At 44.1% G+C, this 19,577-nt stretch overlaps 1 protein-coding gene and 1 long non-coding RNA gene across 3 annotated transcripts in view; one reads left to right on the plus strand and one right to left on the minus strand.

Moving 5' to 3' along the window:
• Window positions 1–19,577, minus strand: part of TMEM67 (transmembrane protein 67) — a 50,900-nt gene that overhangs the window by 17,093 nt on the left and 14,230 nt on the right. For both annotated transcript variants that reach the window (XM_055125474.1, XM_055125475.1), the window contains exons 7-20: window positions 18,492–18,554; window positions 17,963–18,120; window positions 17,532–17,640; window positions 16,832–16,918; window positions 16,224–16,289; window positions 13,130–13,286; window positions 12,405–12,528; window positions 10,913–11,018; window positions 7,042–7,098; window positions 5,603–5,701; window positions 2,438–2,536; window positions 2,115–2,201; window positions 849–948; window positions 614–753 (exon numbers count right to left, since the gene is read on the minus strand). In XM_055125474.1, the coding sequence (XP_054981449.1) occupies window positions 614–753; window positions 849–948; window positions 2,115–2,201; window positions 2,438–2,536; window positions 5,603–5,701; window positions 7,042–7,098; window positions 10,913–11,018; window positions 12,405–12,528; window positions 13,130–13,286; window positions 16,224–16,289; window positions 16,832–16,918; window positions 17,532–17,640; window positions 17,963–18,120; window positions 18,492–18,554 (1,452 nt within the window). The remainder of the gene's footprint in view (window positions 1–613; window positions 754–848; window positions 949–2,114; window positions 2,202–2,437; window positions 2,537–5,602; window positions 5,702–7,041; window positions 7,099–10,912; window positions 11,019–12,404; window positions 12,529–13,129; window positions 13,287–16,223; window positions 16,290–16,831; window positions 16,919–17,531; window positions 17,641–17,962; window positions 18,121–18,491; window positions 18,555–19,577) is intronic.
• On the plus strand, window positions 2,542–6,628 carry LOC129401955 (uncharacterized). Its single transcript, XR_008628466.1, has 2 exons — window positions 2,542–5,437; window positions 5,516–6,628. It is a non-coding gene; the product is annotated as an uncharacterized LOC129401955 (long non-coding RNA).

The raw sequence follows: 19,577 nt of genomic DNA on the forward strand, positions 1-19,577 counted from the left end.
GTGGCGGGCTGCTAGCAGATGGGGAATAAGAGCTGGCTAGTGGGTTTGGGCTGTGGTTTCCTAAGGGAAGAAGAAAGGTCTCTGGTGGCAGGTTGAACATCGACGCAAGCACATTTAGCACCCTGAACTAAAGACAGAAAAATGTAAGACCACAAATCTCAAAGTACGTATTTCTACCAGTTTGTTTTAAAAGCCACACCTTTGGCCAGGAGCACTGGTCTGCAGGTGGAAGCTTGCCACAGTGGGTGGGGGGCAAAGGGGAGTTAGGACAGAGAAGGAACCACTATGACAAAGAGAGCTGGGCAAGAACTGAGTGCTGGAAAGAGGGGGTTGGGGGAGGGGCAGGGACAGGACAGAGACTGGGGACGATGGTGGTGGGGAATGTGCACTGGTACAGACGGGTGTTGGAACACTGTATGACTGAAACCCAATCATGAACAACCTTGTAACTGTGTATTTTACAGTGACTCAATTAAAAAAAAAATTAAAGCCACATATTTTAGTAGATAACAATATTTAACCTTTAGAAAACTTGTTCGCAGACCTGGAAACTTGGCTGGAATTATATAATGTTAATACTAAGATACACACAGAAACATCCAAGAGCGCCTACCTCCAAGAAGAAGAGGACAGAAACCACTTGAAAGAGTGGACTGATTTTCCTCACAGCCTGAATTTCGTTCCATTCATTTGCTACGAAATACGTCCTCCATATGCTTACGGGAACAGTTGAACTCCGAACACCGCCCTCGCCTGGGTCCGGAAGAAGCAAGTGAGCAAATGTGATCACCTTCTTCGATCCACAAGAGTAGCAAAGGATTTTTGGTACAAACTGTTATTTCAGTTACCTTCAATAGCTCTAAGAACCTTTCCTTTAGGCCTCTCCCAGTCGATAAAGAATATATCTATGGTAATCTGGGATATGAGCTTATGCAAAAATTGCAGAGCCTGAGAATGAAAACCAAAACACCCGTTAAGGTTGCCTGTGAAGTGGAGACTGATTAAGAAACAAACGTCCCACAATCACAGAACACAACTTCTGCAAACAACAAATTTAAGTTACCATAACATTAGAATTTCATCAAATGATCTGGAATCAACAAATTCACAGAAGGTTCACATACATGTTTACCTGCCTTTCCTTCTTCCGCATTTCTTTTGGCAGAGGGTTGGGACACACCAGTCAATGCTCAGGACTTACTCCTGGTTCTGTGCTCAGGGATCACTCCTGGCAGGGCTGGGGGGACCAAATGCATCCCAGGACTAAACTGGGCTCAGCCACATGCAAAGCAAATGCTCTAATCCATGAACTACCTGTCTGGCCCCTGCCAGGGGACAAATACCTCCTCTCACTCGTACAAGACCCTTGCACAAGTGATTCTTTGCCATGCTTTCTGAAATTATGCTTCATTTCTGAATCATCAGACTTCTTCATAAGGCGAAGAAATTTTTCAACAATAATTTACTTGTTTAAGATTGCTTCATTTAGGATGTTCTCACTATTTTGTTTTCTGGCTTTGGTACTGAAATCAATGATTTTTTTTTTTTGGTTTTGGGTCACATCCAACCATGTACAGGGGTTCCTCCTGGCTCTGCACTCAGGAATTACTCCTGCAGTGTTCAGGGGACCATATGGGATGTTGGGGATAGAACATGGGTCGGCAGGGTACAAGGCAAACGCCCTACCCACTGTACTATCATTCCAGCTCTGAAATCAATGATTTTAAATGAAATACTACTGACACACATCTGTATCATCTATGGAAGCAATATGTTTAAATGCTTAAATGGGTCTAAGATATAGAACAGCTGGTGAGGTATTTGCCTTACACTAGGCAAACCTGGGTTTGATTCCCTGGCATTCTATATGGTCCCCCGAGGCACACCAGAAGTAATTCCTGAGTGCAGAGGCAGGAGTAACCCCTGAGCATCGCTGGGTGTGACCCAAAAAGTTAAAAAACAAAACAAAACAAAAAAACCTTCTTCTGTAATACAGAATAATTCATGTTTTTTTCAAAAGCAGTTTTCACCAAAGATTCTAAAAGCATTTACATCTTACTGGCAATGTTTAACAACATGCCTTTTAAATTCAGTGACCTGCCTTCAGAACTTACCTTCAGGGCAAAAGCGCATCCCACATAAGTAACAAAACGTTCTTCCTGAGCGGGCACTGGTAGCAAAACAGAGACCGACTTCTGGGCCTTGGACAAAAAAATCCTATTAGAAATATGATCACGTGTTGCCACGGGCAGTGACTAAGCCCCACCTCTACACGAAAGCAAGCACTACAGGAATGCAGTGGCAGCCGCCCCCAGGAAGGGGAGCTCGGTGCTTGTCTTCATACTTGTGGTCAAAAGTAACCCAAACGGTTCCTTTCAGAAGACTGCTCACCGGCTATGCAGGCATTGGCATATGCTCAAGGCAGACACAAACTCACTTTGAAGAAAATCAGCCAGTAGAGAGCTGTCCCCACCGTGATGATAAAGAAGACATTGGCAAGGTCACCCGCGTAGTAGATCAGGAACTTCATGAAGGTCTGCCATTCAGAAAGAGGGTGACAGCTGTTAGAGACCTCCCCTCTTCTGTGCAGTCACTTTTATTGACCTGTGCAGTTCCTTAAGCCCACGGAACTGTTTCGCGTCCTATGGACCGTGCTCAGTGCCTTCCCGGAAACTGTCGCGTTCTTCCTATTCCCAAAGGCTCCCAACCTTTCTCATCTTTCAGCGCCTAACCACGTCAGGTTGCTTCCTAGCTCAGAACCTGCATCGCAGCCTGACCTCCACCCTACCATAGCCCCGGCCTTCTGGAAAGGAAATGACCCTGCAGCCGTCCCCTCCTGGCATGCAGAGATGGCTCACCAGCGTGGGGATTCCTCATCCTGACCCACAAGGGCCGCATAAATGAACTAAAATTGGCTTTTGACCTCTTCATCAGTTGCTTACTCAATGACAACAAATCTGTACCTTTTTTTGTTTGTATGCTTATGTGAGAGTTTCTTGTCCCCGTGCCTGGCTGTCTTCACTGGGGACCCTTGGAGGGGGGCAGGTTGAGTTTCCCTCCCCACCCCGAGCAAAGCCCCCGCAGCCAAAGACCTCCGGAACCCAGCCATAGCCATGCTCAAGGCGCCTCTCCACATATTTGGACGAGCCTCACGCATGAAGGAATCGGCAGAGGAACCCAGGTGTGTGGGACTCAGGGCTGAGACCTCCAAGCTTGCTCAGATCGGGACTGGGCCTCCTTCACCCAGATCCCCCATTTTCTAGTAGCTAGGTGGTCACACCCACAAACTGCCCCCGGCGCTGTGAAATCTCATCAATGGTCACGATCGAGAGACTATAAAACAAAGCTGTGGAAGTGCACGGCCGCATTTGTGGCCATATGACCTCTTATAGCCCAGTTCTCCCTCTTGGAGAACCTGGCAAGGTACCGAGAGCATCCTGCCCACATGGCAGAATCTGGCAAGCTCTCCGTGGCATATCTGATATGCCAAATACAGTTACAATGATGGGTCTCATTCCCCTTACCCTGAAAAAACCTCCAATATAGCACTGCTGGGAAGAACAAGTAAAGAGAGGCTCCTAAAATCTCAGGGCTAGGATGAATGGAGACATTACTGGTGCCCGCTCAAGCAAACTGATGATCAATGGAATGACAGTGACACAGTAATGCTTGTGTGCTATTTTGAGGTTTCAAGGATTAAACCCAGATCCCATATATGCAAAACAGGAACCTACCCCTGAACAGCACCCTGGCTCCCTACTCCTTCCTTTGACCTATCTCCAGTTATTCTGGGCAAAAACGGGCATTATTTCCTTGCAGATTCCTCCTGTCTGTGAACACTGAGTCTTCCCAGTTCCTGGGAGGTGACTGTGAAACACACAGATAACTGCACTTTAGGTCCGCTTCCTTGTTATGCCTTTCCTGTCTATCAAAAAACAAAAAACGGTAAATTCAGGCCCCCGCCCAATGCATTAGCACACTGGCTATGGGATTAGGATGTCGTCCCAGCACCAAGCATTCTCTCTGGAGCCTTTCACATGTTTTCATGAAGAAAATGGAAATGCCACCTCTGCACTGGGCCATGAAGGTTAAGGTAGGAAACTTAGTTAATCTCTAACTCGATTTCATCATATGTAAATGGGAATGGTAATAATGCTAATTACATAGTGCTGTGAAAAGAGCACGATACAAGTTTTTTTTAAAGTGCACAGTGCATAGGAAATGAATAGTCACTAAGTGAAAGATAAAAAACAAATGCAAAAAAATTAAACACGGGAAATCTCTTTGTGATTTCAAGAAAGAGAACATTTCCCTGACGCATACTCCAAAATATAAAAATCATCCAGATGTGAGAATATCCAAAAGGAGAACTTCAGAGATGAACAGAGGGCTCAGAACTGGAGACTTCGACACCAAAGCCCACGGGGCGTCGCCCTTGCACACGCCAAGTGACCAGCCTTCTCTGCACAAGAAAAACCGAAGGCCCGTGGGAAAGTGGATGCGGCTCATAAACAGAACTCAGAGAAGTGGAAACCCAGGCGAGCTCTCAAAGCTTACAGAGAGGATCGGAGCGACAGGACACCAGGTTAAGGCTTGCACACGGCTGAACCGGGTTTGGTCCCCAGCACCACTTATGGTGCCCTGAGCACTGCCAGGAGTGAGACCTGAGCACCACCTGGCACGAGTCCAAATTAGAAACAAGGGAAACCTAGGGAAAAAATAACGAGAAATCCTTGAGCAGAAACCTCAGAGTCCAGTCGGAAGGGCATCTGGCCTTGGTTCAATCCCCAGAAGGACACCAAGGCCCCCAAGCCCTGGTGGGTGCTGTCCTTGAACAGAGTCAGGAAGAAATCCTGAGCACTGCTGGGTTGGCCCAAAAACAAAACACAAACAAAAAAAAGAGAATGAGCGAGAAATAAAAGCTAATAATAAATCAATATATTCAGCAATTTATCACATAGTTAATATAAATATTCATGCTTATTAATAATTAAATCACTGTCACTGTCATCCCATTGCTCATCGATTTGCTCGAGCGGGCACCAGTAACATTACCAGATAAATCATCGATCCCACTGGATTGGGGAAAACGCAGAGAGGGGAGACGCAGCAGGTGCTGGTGAGGACATGTGGAACAGGAGCACTGCCAGAGGCTAGGACACAAGCACAGCGGGCTGGGCGCCTGCCTGGCACGCAGAGACCGGGTTTGATACCCGAGTCCTGCCAAGAGTAAGCGCTGAGCATGCAAAAGAATAAAAATGAAAAGAGTACTGCGAGTGAACGTGACGACAGCAATGCGGAGGGAAATGGGTATGCTTAGACCTCTCCCCGCTGTGTAGCCCAAGAAACAAGGCATCGTTTTACTCATCCTCTAGCTGTGTCTGATGAGAGAGAAACAAAATAGTCAAGAGCGCCAGGGAGAGAACACAGGGTTAAGGTGTCTGCCCTGGATGGGGCCAGCGCTGGTTTGTCCCCAAGCTGGGCACTGCCAGGAGTAAGCCCCGAGTACCCCAAGGTGCGGTCCAAGGCACCTGCCTCCCCGAAACCCCCAAACATAACAGTCCAAAGATCACAGTGAACGAAAGCAGCCCCGAGACTGTACCTGCAAGTCTATCATGGGACTCCCGATGCGCCTCTTCCACCCGGCTGTCCTCAAAAGAGATGACAAGACGGCCAGTCCCCCCAGCACACCCAGAGCAATCTAGAGAGAGAAGACAACTGAAGTTAATGCACTGACCCTCAACAACAGTAACTAGCACTAAAAATAGAAGATAATGGGGCTGGAGAGAAAGCACAGCGGGTAGGGCGTTTGCCTTGCACGCAGCTGACCCAGGTTTAATTCCCAGCATCCCATATGGTCCCCTGAGCACCTCCAGGAGTAATTCCTGAGTGCAGAGCCAGGAGTGACCCCTGAGCATCGCCAGGTGTGACTCAAAAAGCAAAAAAAAAAGAACCAAATAAACTAAAAATAGAAGATAAGACTCAAACTGAAAGCCCCACAGGAGTCGAGCTGAAGAACACCCAGTGCCAAATCCAGGACAAGTGGAGCAAGAAGATAAACAGCAGTGACTTGCAATTACGACAAAAAACTAAATGTTCCAAGTCCACACTGGTTTAAATAAGCAGTTGTAAAGAAATCGTGCAAACAGAAAATAATCATTAGATAAACATCACAGCACACCTTTTTTTGTAGGTAATAATTACCAATGAAAGGTAAAATATTAGAAGGCAAAACGAGAAGCAGGTATTTGCAAAATCTCAGAATCTCCCCGACACAATTTTAGAGATATGACCAAAGTCACGACAGCAGCAAGACACTGGGACGGGGACGTTCCGAGAAGGTACAGCACCGTGAGGGCCAGGCTCCATCTGATCACAGGAAAGCGTCGGCAAGCCCAGTGCAGGGTCAAACAAAACTGACCAGTTATTTCTGACGTATAAGAAATATTAGGTTATGGGCCAGAGCAATAGTACAGCAGGGAGGGCGTTTGCCTTGCACACGGCTGACCCGGGTCTGATTCCCGGCATTCCATATGGTCCCCTGAGCACCACCAGGAGTTAATTCCTGAGCTTAGAGCCAGGAGGAACCTCTGAGCATCGCCGGGTGTGACCCAAAAAAGCAAATAAATAAACCAATACTAGGTTAAGAGTGGCCAGCTGATCAGAGCATAGAGCTAATAAAAATATTAAGAGTAATCAAAGACTGAAGAACTGAAGATTAAAGGAGACAGAGGAGATATAACAGCTGAAAACATTATGAAACCCTGAACTTAAAGCATCGTGAGTCCTAAAATCAAAGAAATCATAAAAACATTTGTAAAATTCAGAGTATTTCATTAATGTTAGTTAGATTAATATTACACCAGTATTAATCTCCTGCTTATGAACTGCGCTATGGTTGTGTAGGGTGTCGGGGGGGGGGAGGGGCCGGAAGGCAGCAATATGGCAAGCCTCTTCACTCTGACAACTTTCCCACATGTCAAAACTTTTTTAAATTAAAAAATATGCTATGAATATTTCAATAGGCTAAAATAAACTCACATCTGTCTGGACGTATGCTTCTCCTTGGTTCATTTCATATCTGACTGAGAAGGAAACCTGATATTTAAAAGAAAGCAAGTGTGTCAGATTGAAATTAATTAACATGGACCACAAAAATACATTTATAAGCCGTTGAAAAAGAAAGCCTCAGTTTCCCCTTGCCAGTGTTGTCTCTCTCCACATGTTTCATCCCTCGCCCACCGACCTGACCCACATTCCATCCCCAGGGTTCTGTCTCAGTAATCCTGGGGCTTCCCAAGGATCACAAAACTCTACTCTGGAGTCCAGGCTGACGGGCACCTGAGATCACGGCAGGCCTGCGCCAGGCTGACGGGCCCCTGAGATCACTGGCAATGATGCCTGGAGATTCGCCTCACCTCGCCAGTGAGGACGGAAACCACAGTTTCCTCTGGCCACCTTCCCCCCTTGACCCGACACACATTTCATTCCCATAGTTCCTAGAGCTTCCCAGAACCATAGACCTCTGGCCTGGAGCCTCGGCCGGCAGGGAGACTAGGAGAAAAGGCCAGGAATGCCCAGGGCCCGGTGGCCCAGCTAGACATCCCTGTGATTGTCTGGTGTCTTCTGTAAACACGTGCCCACTGGTAAGGAATGCAAGGGGCCCTCAGGAGCCCTTAGAGAGGCCCAGAAGAAACTCCCTACCTGGAAAGAGTGACATACTAAGATCCTCTTTTCCTTTCTCTTCTACTTGGCAAGAAACTTATCTATTTCCCAGGAACTCTGAGTATTGTTTATTACTCAATATTTTCATTCTTCAAAATACTGAAGAACTTGGGAATCACAACGAACTCAGAGACTCGTGGTTTCTGCGTCACCAGCGTCTTAGCCAGGGGATCCCCACTGTCTAAAAGTCATGTGGAGGGGCTGGAGCAATAGCACAGCGGGTAGGGCATTTGCCTTGCACGAGGCCGACCCGGGTTCGATTCCCAGCATCCTATATGGTCCCTGAGTACCACCAGGGGTGATTCCTGAGTGCAGAGCCAGGAGTAACCCCTGTGCATCGCCAGGTGTGACCCCCCCCAAAAAAAAAAAGCCATGTGGGAGAACTACTCAGTTCCCGTGGGCTCCTACCATGTGTGTATAAGAGGTGAACATATTATCAATAAATTTCTCTTTACCTTTTCTTCTAGAAAATAAAATTAAAATACACCTCTATCTGGCCAAGGATAGAAATGAACTTTCAGTGGTGATCCTAAGAGAGTACATACAGCTGTGGATTTAGGATGCAAACTTGAAACATTATCATGACATGGTCCTTCAATTAAAAACTGGAAAAAATTACATGGCTAACTATATCTTACCATATATGCTGCTACATTTTAGGATTATCAACATTATTATTTGACCCTTAATTATATATGATTTCCTCCAAAGAATTATTAATGCTGCTTTCAGTAACTCTTGAGGAGCTGAGCAATCGTACAGCACTTCCTTGCTGAAGACACTCGGTGGGTGAGGAGTTAAGGGGTTGCCGTGCATGCCTCAGGCCTCAGTTCAAATCCGTGCATGGCTGGCTAGGGGTCACTCCCAAGACAGTAGGACTAGCCCTAAGCACACAGGGCATGGTCCAAACCATCCCTCGATCCCCTTCCCTGCCCCACCCCTGCCAAAAGAAAAGGGGGGGGGGTTGAATTAGAGGTTGCTAAAGACAGAGTCACCAAAAAAACTACCAAAAGAAACTGGCCAAATTACAAAACAGACAAGCAAAATAGAAGGTTAGCTTAAAGAAAAAAGGATAAGATAGGGAAAAAGGGGGATGATAGGATGGTGGTTGCAACCCGGTTGTGTGATGCTGACCCGGATTCAATTCCTGTACCCCATGTGGTCCCTGAGTCCCGCCAGGAGTGATCCCTGAGCACAAGGCAGGAGTAAACCCTGAGCACCACTGGGTGTCGGTCAAAAAATGAAAACAAAGAAAAAGAGCTGAAAGGCCTCCTTTTGTTAGAAACAGGGAGAAGTGATGGGAAGGCCATCACTTTAATACACTTTAATACACTTCTGAGTATTAAAGACGACTTCTGAGGGAATTCATGTTGGATAGTTTTGATCTGCTCAGTCAACTAGCAAGGAAGGTGGTGAGAGAACAGAGAGAACTCGATATTTAAGACTCACGCCCTGTTTTGCAACAGGTATCAAGGGGAAGTTCAGAAATGATGAAAAAAACTGCCTATATTGTGAGTCAACTGATTGTGTGGCAGACTCTGTCACTAAGGAGTCAGAAAAACCTACTTAGAAAACCTTCCTGAGGTGTTGAACTTAGTTTGGAATCTTTGGTGCAAGAAGAAAACACTCAAAGAAAAGTTCCGGAAGAACAGTATGTTACAATGAATGCACTCTTGGTTACCCAAGACCGATCACTGTGAGGAACTGTGAAGCAGGCATCTTCTGTTGTAATCACGCGCGTTTCTGGACTGTCTGTTCCCAGTGTAGCCTACAAGCTCAGGCAGCGGAAACGCATTCACACAGTTAGGCAATAAAAACGGAGATACAGAATCTTTCAGAGACAAGTTATGCTGTCTGCCTATTTTTTATCTTTTGTAAAGAAAGTCTAAAATCAACAGTAGCCACAAGGTGCAAGTCCCATAGAGAGGCCAAGCACACTGGCTGAAGAAGCCAGAATATGAAAATTTAGAGAAAGTAACAGTCAAAATTAGCTTATTCATTTATACCGTAATTTCTACAATTTAGAAATTAACTTTAAAAATTAAATATAATAATTTGGGGCTGGAGCAATAGCACAGCAGGTAGGGCGTTTGCCTTGCATGCGGCTGACCTGGGTTCAAATCCCAGCATCCCATATGGTCCCCTGAGCACTGCCAGGAGTAATTCCTGAGTGTAGAACCAGGAGTAACCCCTGTGCATCGCCGGGTGTGACCCAAAAAAGCAAATAAATAAATAAATAAATAAATAAATATAATTAAAATAACAATTAATTTCTTCTCATGTTTGCTTAAAGAGAAGAGAATATCCACTGATTTTTTATGAGGAAAAACATTATTAAAGAGCTACTTCTGTCCTTTTTCTCTACCGCTCTCAGCAACCTCATTGTGCACAAAACAGGGATGCTTTCTCTGACTGGTATCAATGCGAGGAGTAGCCACGGCCCTTGCCGGCTCACTCTCTTGGTGCAGTCTATATACGAGCTCTTGGAACTGCAGCTCTGGAATCCGTTTCAGCAATTTGGAGACGTCGGGGGAAGTCTGGCTGGATGCAGCTCTAAGCTGCACCCTTCCTTCGCCTTCCAGCATCAGTTAGGAAGCTGATCACCTGAATCTCTGCCTGCTAGATAGACACTGTCTTTATCAGACGCACAAGGCAAGGCTAATGAAAAGAGAACATACGTGCCCACACAGAGTTTCAGTGCCTCGTTTACTTGGGCAGGAAAACAAAATTGCACAGCAAGCAAGAAGGCCAGAGAGGACAGGAGAAGACGCTGTGTATCCTGGCATACTTCACGATCCTTATCAGGGATGCCCAACTGCTTGGGGACATGCCTGCTGAAAAACCCAATTCTCACTTATTTTACACGAAGATCCATTAGAACTCACCTCTGACTAATACTGGTAAAAAATGACCAAGACTCAACTAGATAAAGAGCAAAGTATATTTGAAACTTAGACAAGGACTAAGAGGGTAGGTCAGCCGTGCACGCAGCTGCCCCGGGTTTGATCCCCGGCACCATATGTGGTCCTCCAAGTTCCACCAGGAGCAAGCCCTGAGCACTGCCAGGTAAGGCCCAAAAACCAAAGAATTTTTTTAAAAGAAAGGAATAATAGTTTCTTGCTGATAATACAAATGGCGTCAGTATTATATTAATACGCAGCAAAATACTGATGAAAAAGGAACTTACCTTCACAGACTGGCTTCTGGAATCTCTGATATCAATGTCACTGTACGCTACAGTAATCAAAGGAGGGAAGATGTTTCCAGCTCTCGTGTTAGGTACAAGGTGGATGCTGTTTAAGGGAAATACAATTCTAGTTATAAATAACACCCATTCCCGCCTTTGCTGGGAATTTTCTCTGGAAGGTCTTCTTGTTCTCAGCAACCAGCCAGTGGCAGCGGAGTTTAAGTACAGATGAACAGAACGGCAACAACACAAGGTATTCTAAGTGGTCAGAATTGTAAAACTAAAATAAACTCCCTGGGACAAACTAGAAACTCTTCTTGCTCTCGGTCCTTTTGTGTTACCAGTGAAATCCCTGCAGTACTGTGACGCCTTTCAGGAACACTCAAGGGGAAGTGTGTGTGTTACCTGAGGTCTGAGGAAGGCAAATAACTACCCGAGTGTCTAATGAGAAAGGGGAATTCTTAACAAAGCCGTCTCGGAGCTGTCGCACGAACACTGGGGCCATTGTGCTGAGTTCAATGCACCCTGACTCCCAAGGAGAAAAATGATAAGCATCGGGGCTTGGCTGCTGTAACTGTTCTCACGAGGAGATCGAGGCAATGTCCAGAACATGCTAGATTTGGATTTCAGCAAGACGTATGGCCAAAGTGCCTGGACTGCTAACCCAGAAGACTGCCACAGAAGGCAAAATGAGGCAATAGTGAAAATATACAACACATACTGAAATGCCAAACTTATGGCATCACAGAAGATGGTTGGTTTCCTTTTAAATTGTTGGTCTTTGTTGTTTTTTGGACCACACCTGGCAATGCTCAGGGGTTAGTCCTGGCTCTGCACTCAAGAATTACTCCCGGCAGTGCTCAGGGGACCTGGATGGGATGCCGGGGATCGAACCCAGGTTGGCCGCATGTAAGGCAAGGGCCCTCCCCGCTGGACTATGGCTCGGGCCCCTGCGGGTGGTGGTTTTCAGTGGTCTATTCCAAGACCATGTCACGAGATGAATGAGTGGGAAAGTTGGTTAAGACCGAGCAAGGAATAAAAGGGCGCACAACACACTCCTCAGGGTCACTGTTACAGAAGCGTAAGAAGAGGATCAGCCGAAGGAATTACCTACCACTAAGCTCCAAGAGCAACTGCTAAAGGACATGAGGACAGAGGGGGCCGAGCAGAGCCTGTCACCTGCGGGGCTCCGTGCACCCACTCTGGGCCCTGGCACCCACCTGCGCTCCGCTCGGAGCCGATCCTAACTCAGCAGCACGAGCAGGAGCCCAGACTAAGCCCTGACAAAAGCCAAATGCTCCATCTAATTCCCTCTTGGCCCCTCACCTCTTGTGTCCACCAACACCAACCCAGTGAGACGCCTTAACAGACCGCACGGTTGTTCCAGCTCAGCTGTCCCGACTGCTTCCATCAGCACCCTCGGGCACACGCTCTCGCCACACCATTTTCTCATCCACCTCAAGTCCAACTTGGTAGCTGGAAGTTTCCTCACCTGACAGATATTTGGGTAGCAATTCGAATTACTCTCAGCTGATTTCCTAAGTCGTTTTCTCGTCCGCTTAGTGCATCCACCAAGAAAATGCGCCGAGTCAGAAGCCACTTGTCAGAGTTACTATCTTTATCATGAAGAAAGGAAAAAACGCATTAAAAGTGCTGTCCAAATGTTCCAGATGGCCCTTCATGGCTCTTGAAGATATGAATGATCAAATTTTTTTTTAAAAATTAGCATATTTTTTTTCAAAATTAGTAGATTTTAATTTAGATACAGTGATCACAAAAACTGGTACTGCTCTAAGAGATTCCTAGCAATCATGGTTCCATCTCACCCAAATGTCTTCTGACTGGATTTTTCATCAATTAGCAATATTCTCCTGCAAGCAGCAGAATTTTATAATATGGGAAACAAAATAAAACAAAAACCTCAAACCCTAATTTTTCCAAAAAGCAGCTCAAGGATGTTTGAAGAAGCTCCCAGTTTGCAGTTACCAAGATTCTCGAGACACAGGTTCAGCAATAATAAAGTTCCCTAACAGCAAGTCTAAGACAATTAGTAAACATTTCTAGCTACTTATTTTTCACTTTTTTTGGCATCCCATTTTACAGGATGAACAAGAGAGAAAATATATAACTATTTGTATCATCTGTGATTCTGAAATTATCACAGTTAACTTATCTACTGATTTCGGTTGAGGGAAAGAGAGGTATGTATGGTCTTACCTTTGTTCACAAACGTTTTATGATGCTGAAGGTTTAGGTTTAACACAGGCACAGCCCAAATGAACTGGTGTTCATTCTCATCGGTATATTCAAAGTATACATCATAAAATATTGGAGTGGGAAAGTCAATTAAGAGCTTAGAGACTGGAATATCACACTGGAAAATAAAATGTTTTAATTTTAAATAAAAGCATCCGATTGAAAATGAAAAATCATAAAGACCAAGACTGTCTTGTTCGTTGTGTCTTGGTGTCTGAGATCAAACCGAGGACCTCTGCTGAGTGTTTCGTTTTAAATTTTGCACAGTAAAATATGTTTAACATAGATGCACTTCCAAGTGCCTTCCAGAACATTAATATTATGTATTTTTTTAATGTAGGCCAATAAAACTAACTGGAAAACATTGCATGACTCTTGAGTCACAACCCAGGTGAAAGCACGCTGGAGCTGCTGAGGCCCCGCTCTGTACCAGCATGGCACCTTGCACGTAAGTGTTGACAACTACGTCACAGGAGCTGGAGAGATGGCACAGAGGTTAAAACACTTGCCTTGTGGCTGGTCAAATCAGGCTCAATACCTGGCACCACATACAGTCCCCTGAACACAGAGCCAGGAGTAAGCCCTGAGCACTGCTGGGTCTGGCCCAAATTCCTCTCCTCCTCCAACACACACACACACACACACACACACACACACACACATTCTTTTCTTTTGTTTTCTTTTTTTTTTTTTTTTTTTTGCTTTTTGGGTCACACCCAGCGATGCTCAGGGGTTACTCCTGGCTCTGCACTCAGGAATTACTCCTGGCAGTGCTTGGGGGACCATATGGGATGCCGGGGATCGAACCCGGGTCGGCCGCGTGCAAGGCAAACGCCCTACCCGCTGTGCTATCGCTCCGGCCCCTTGTTTTCTTTTTTTAAGATACAGCTTTCTGTTTCCTTTGAGAAGTGGGGCAAGGGGCGGTGCTCAGAAACCACTTGCAGTGGTGCTCAGGGCCCTCATCTCCAATGGGAAGAATCTGCATTTTTGTTCACATAACTGCTTCTACACGAGGTAGCCAGGTTCAGTGGAAAAAAAGAAAATCATGATTTTTAAACCTAACAGAGAACTGGCTTGGGTATTACCCAAAGCATGGAGAACAGCACCTTATCTGAGAGGAACAGATATTATGAACTCACAGTTACTTCACAAATCAGATGATATACCAATAAAATATTGCGCTCACAACAGCAGTTATTAAACTAGTGCTGACTCGCTCCTGGACCAGAGCTTGCATAGGATAATACTTTTCAAGTTATTGCTCAACAGTAATTTCTGATAATTAAAGTAAATTCATGTAGAAAAATTGGAAAAATATACACAACAAAAAAAATCAACTATAGTTCCATGAACTTTTTTTTCCTTCCAAACTTTTTTCCCCACAAGGCCATTTCTACATTGTATTTCTAACAAAACTGGAACCATACTTTTGTTCTACAGTGAGTGTTTACGTGTTTTATCAAGAAGTGCTTTTGTAAATTAGAGAATATATTTCAAATATTTACTGGCTCATGATATTCCTTAGCACCAAAATTTAATTTCAAAGTGGGTTACCACTTCTGGGAATATACCCTGGGGGCCCAAAAACACACAGCAGAAATGCCATCTGCACCTGTATATTCATTGCAGCACTATTCCCAATAGCCAGACTCTGGAAACAACCCGAGTGCCTGAGACAGACGACTGATTAAAGAAACTATGGTATATCTACACAATGGAATACTACGCAGCTGTTAGGAAACATGAGGTGATGAAATTTGCTTATAAATGGATACTTATGGACAATATAATGCTCAGTGAAATGAGTCAGACGGAGGGGGAGAAATATAGAATGACTGCACTTATTTGTGAGATATAACAAAAAAATAATAATAGGTGACTAATATCTAAGGCCAGGAAAAACAGGGGTCAGAAGGATTGGTCAATGGCGGGAAGCTTGCCACAAAAGTGGGGGTGAAGGGCAGTTAGGATATAGACAAAGGAATAATAGAAATTAGTCACTTTGGATAAGAAGAACTGAGTGTTGAAAGCAGGTAAAAGGATATACCTGGTAACCTTTCCTTGCAATATCTGTATTGCAAACTATAATGTCCAAAAGGAGGGGGGAGAGATGCAGGGAGTGGAGGGGAGAGAAAGGGAGAGAGAGAAAAAAAGAAAGGGGGGGAGAGAGAGTGAGACAGAGAAACAGAGAGAGAGATGAAAGAAAAGTGCCTGCCATAGAGATAGGTGGGAGTGTGGGGGGAGAAAAACTGCATTATATGACTGAAACCCAACTATGAACAACTTATATAACTGTGTACCTCACTGCGATTCAGTAAAAAAAAAAAAGAAAAGAAAAGAAAGAAAGAAAGAAAGAAAAGTGGGTTACCAAAGGAAAAAGGTCAGGGAAGGAAGAAGGGAGAAGGAGTAACATTTAATTAAGTTTCTTTTTCTGTTTTTGTAGTTGGGGCGAGTTAGAGCTACTCCTGAGAGCACACAAGGACCCACATGCAGTGCTGGGGACGACCAGGGGAGCTGCATGAAGGCAAAAGTCTTCACCCCTGCAATGCTCGTCCAGCCCCAAGGAAAAACATTTTTTTTTAATTTTTTTATTTTTTGGCTTTTTGGATCACACCCGGTGATGCACAGGAGTTACTCCTGGCTCGGTGCTCAGGGGACCATATGGGATGCTGGGAATCAAACCTGGGTCGGCTGCGTGCAAGGCAAACGCCCTAGCCGCTGTGCTATCAATCCAGCCCCAAGGAAAAACATTTTAATTAGATGCAAATAATGTACCAGTTTTACTTAAACATGCAAAAAGCATTATTTTTGACACATACCTAGAAGCCAAGGACTGATTATAAACATCTAACACTATGATGTTTAAGGCTCCATAGATGAAAATGTATTCTCTTCATTTTGACTAAATCAGGGTTTTCTATATCCTTATATTAAAATACATATATCAATTATTGAAACTTTCATTATAATATTAAAAACTTTCCAATTTCAAAAACACCCAGGTAATTGCTTATGTGAAAAATGAAGTTTAAATACACTGTCAGCTGAAACTTACAGTTTGTTGATAGGTTGTTCCAAAAGAATAAGCCGCATTTAGTCTTGTCTCTGTGTCGGGACAAAGCTGCAACAGAAAAGGAATAAAGCTGATAAGTGTGCGCTTGGCTCATACCCAGAGCTCTCAGACCTCAGCACAAACACAGTTTACATAACAGTTATGGGTGAGGGCTTGAAAATTTAAAGGAGCAATTTTGTTACAAAGTCATAACAAAGTAGTTTAAGAAATTTCAATTTAGAGCACATGCACACACAGAACAACAGTAGCCTTCAAGCAAGGACCCACTTGTTCCTTCTCTTGCCTCAGGTACAAAGAAGGCTCTTTAGTCACTGTCACTGTCATCCCGCTGCTCATCGATTTGTTCGAGCAGGCACCAGTAACGTCTCTCATTGAGAGACTTATAGTTACTGTTACTGGCATATCCAATACGCACGGGTAGCTTGCCAAGCTCTGCCGTGCGGGCTCGATACTCTCGGTAGCTTGCAGGGCTCTCCGAGAGAGGAGGAAGAATCGAACTCAGGTCGGCCGCATGAAAGGCAAACGCCCAACCGCTGTGCTATCACTCCAGCCCTTTAGTACTCTTTAGTACTCGAGCTAAAATCAGTCACCTGTAAAACACCTCCTTCCAGGGTCTGCCACTGGAGAAAATTCCCTCTGACATCGTAGGAAGCAGCAACAAACTTCAGTTTCATATTCTGATTAAAGAGAAAGAACACAAAATGTCAGGTACTTTGAAAGCTGGACAGAAGTCTACAAGGAAACTTTCATTACGACTGATCTTTTATCCTCCAAAGATCCAACTATTTTCACCCTGAAGCATAACTAATCTAAGCAGTTCTGAGATACACCTAAAATACAGACTGATTTTTATGCATGCAACTATCACTTCAGAACCGAGACAGTGCTCGAGGCAGATAAGCTCCTTCCAAACCCGGCAAAGGGGGAGATATAATGGGAGAATGCGGGGTGGGGGCGAGAGGATGGATGGAATCAATCCTTTCATTTTACAACGCTAAACGTCTGGAGCCCAATCCAGCTCCGAGAGCACCTCCACATACGGAGATACAGAAGCACAGACACTGGCACCTGCCGAGAAGTCCGCTTCCTGCCCAAGGGCACTGCGGCCGGAAGCACATACTCCAGCCTGCTACACCCCACCGCTCAGTTCCTCGGAGGAGCTGAAATTTAGGTTAGAGATCAACGTATCTTTAAAAACCTGAAGCAAAACTTACACCCTAGTCAAAATCCTGTTACCTTTTTAATCGGTCAAAACTGTGGTTAGTCAGTAATAAGTACAGGGACTTATACCTGGTTTTCCCCTTTAAAAGTAAAATTTGTAGGAAGAGGAGTAGTTCTGAGGACTTGAGAAGCTATTCCAAGCTGGTCTCCATAGTACAGCCACGGAAGATTCTGTCTCCTGTAGATAATCACAGTTGTTTTATTTTTTTAATTAAAAAAAATTTTTTTAATGAATCACCGTGAGATACAGTTACAGATTTACGAACTTTCATGATTATGTTCCCGTCCTACAGTGATTGAGTATCCATCCCTCCACCCAGTGTCCATTCTCCACCACCAATGTTCCCAGTACCCTTCCGGCCACCACCCACCCCCACCCCCACGCCTCTGTGGCACGCACATTTGTTTTAACAGTGGGACGATGACATTTCTTATTTTAATATGTGTAGAAGTAACTGCACTGGATTTGGTATGGTGATAATTCATCCAAGTCCTCTTACCAAAAGGAAATGGAATGAACAGTATGCAGCCCAGCTGTGTTTTCAAAGACGGCCTGAAACAGTCGACAGGCGTCAAAAATGGCAGCGTCATAATAGGAATTCATGTTCATCACACACATGTTTCCCAGAGCTTGGCAAGATGTTAGATTGGCATGTAACTGTGAGAGAAAGATGGCAAAGAAACATCAGGCTTTAGAAACCTCGGCAGAAAACAGATGGAACACTTATGCTTGGTTTTAATTTTAATCTCACATCACATCTACAAATCCTTTTGGAGGGCTATCCTCTTGCTTTTTTTTTTTTAATAGTTTGTTTACTGTTTGCTAATGCTATTGATTTACTTTTTTCATTTTTAAACTTTATTTATTTTTGGTTTTGGGCCACGCCCAGAGATGCTCACAGCTTACTCCTGGCTCTGTTTTCAAAGTATAAACAAACAAGGAAATATATTTAGAGAGAAAACATTACATGAAAAAAATGTAATTACTCAAAATGAAAAGTAAGTTATTTTCTAAAATGTTAAACTCACCCAACAAGCGGCTGCTGATGACTGCAGATGTTTACCAAACCAATCTGATATGAAAGACACACCCTGTAAATAAAGAGAGGATCTGAGTTTTTAAATTCCTCATGCTAGTAGGAAGGCATTAGTAAACACATTACTGAATAGGAAATGACTAACATTATTTTCTCAACTTATTAGAAAAAGATTCTAAGGGAATGCAAGAATTAATTTCTACCAATAACAGCTATAAAAGAGGACTTTTAGACCAAAAATACAAAGGAACAAAGTATGTTTACAGTATTTCACTATGCCATTCCACCAACACACAAAAAAACTCCAAGATGCACAAAAAAAATTAAAGTGACAAAAAATAAACAGGGTCAGTAGTTGCTGATTTAGAATATCTCTATTGTATTAAGTTGGCACGAAATTTAAAAGATATTTGTGAATGATTTCTGAACAGAAGATTTAGAATATAAATAGTAATATGAAAAATATTTGTAAGAGGGAGTTCTCAAACAATAATAATATGAAACCTATCTGTGAAATTTCTTTTTTTTTTCTTTCTTTATTTTTTTACAGACTTACAACTTTTCATGCTTGTGTTTCAGTCATACAATGCTCGAGTACCCATCCCTCCACCAGTGCCCATTCTCCACCTCCAATGATCCCAGTATCCCTCCCACCCCCCACCCCACCCCACCTCTGTGGCAGGGCATCCCCTTTTGTTCTCTCTCTCCTTTTTATCTGTGAAATATCTCAGAAACAGAAATTTCCTGCTTCATTCCAAATCGAATAGGTCACAGTCTCGAGGGTGCGACCAAGTGAGCCGTGCTGAGAGGCACGGTGATGAATGGCAAGTCTGAGATCTCACAGAAACTGCCCACCATTTTAGCGGTGATTGATAATAATGACATTGGAATCCAATTTTTAAAAAGGGTTATTTCAAAATGATTTCCTAAGTCTATTACTAACTTTACATTTATTAGCTGGCACACTCCTTCGTCTCTGCTTTTTGTTTTTCAAAGCTTTATTACAAACACATGGAATCTTATTTATGCCAAATTTTTGTTCCAGCTAAAAAACTCTGGCCAAGAACCACTTTTTAAA

Source organism: Sorex araneus, chromosome 2 (assembly GCF_027595985.1).
Source record: "Sorex araneus isolate mSorAra2 chromosome 2, mSorAra2.pri, whole genome shotgun sequence".
Lineage (NCBI taxonomy): Eukaryota > Metazoa > Chordata > Mammalia > Eulipotyphla > Soricidae > Sorex > Sorex araneus.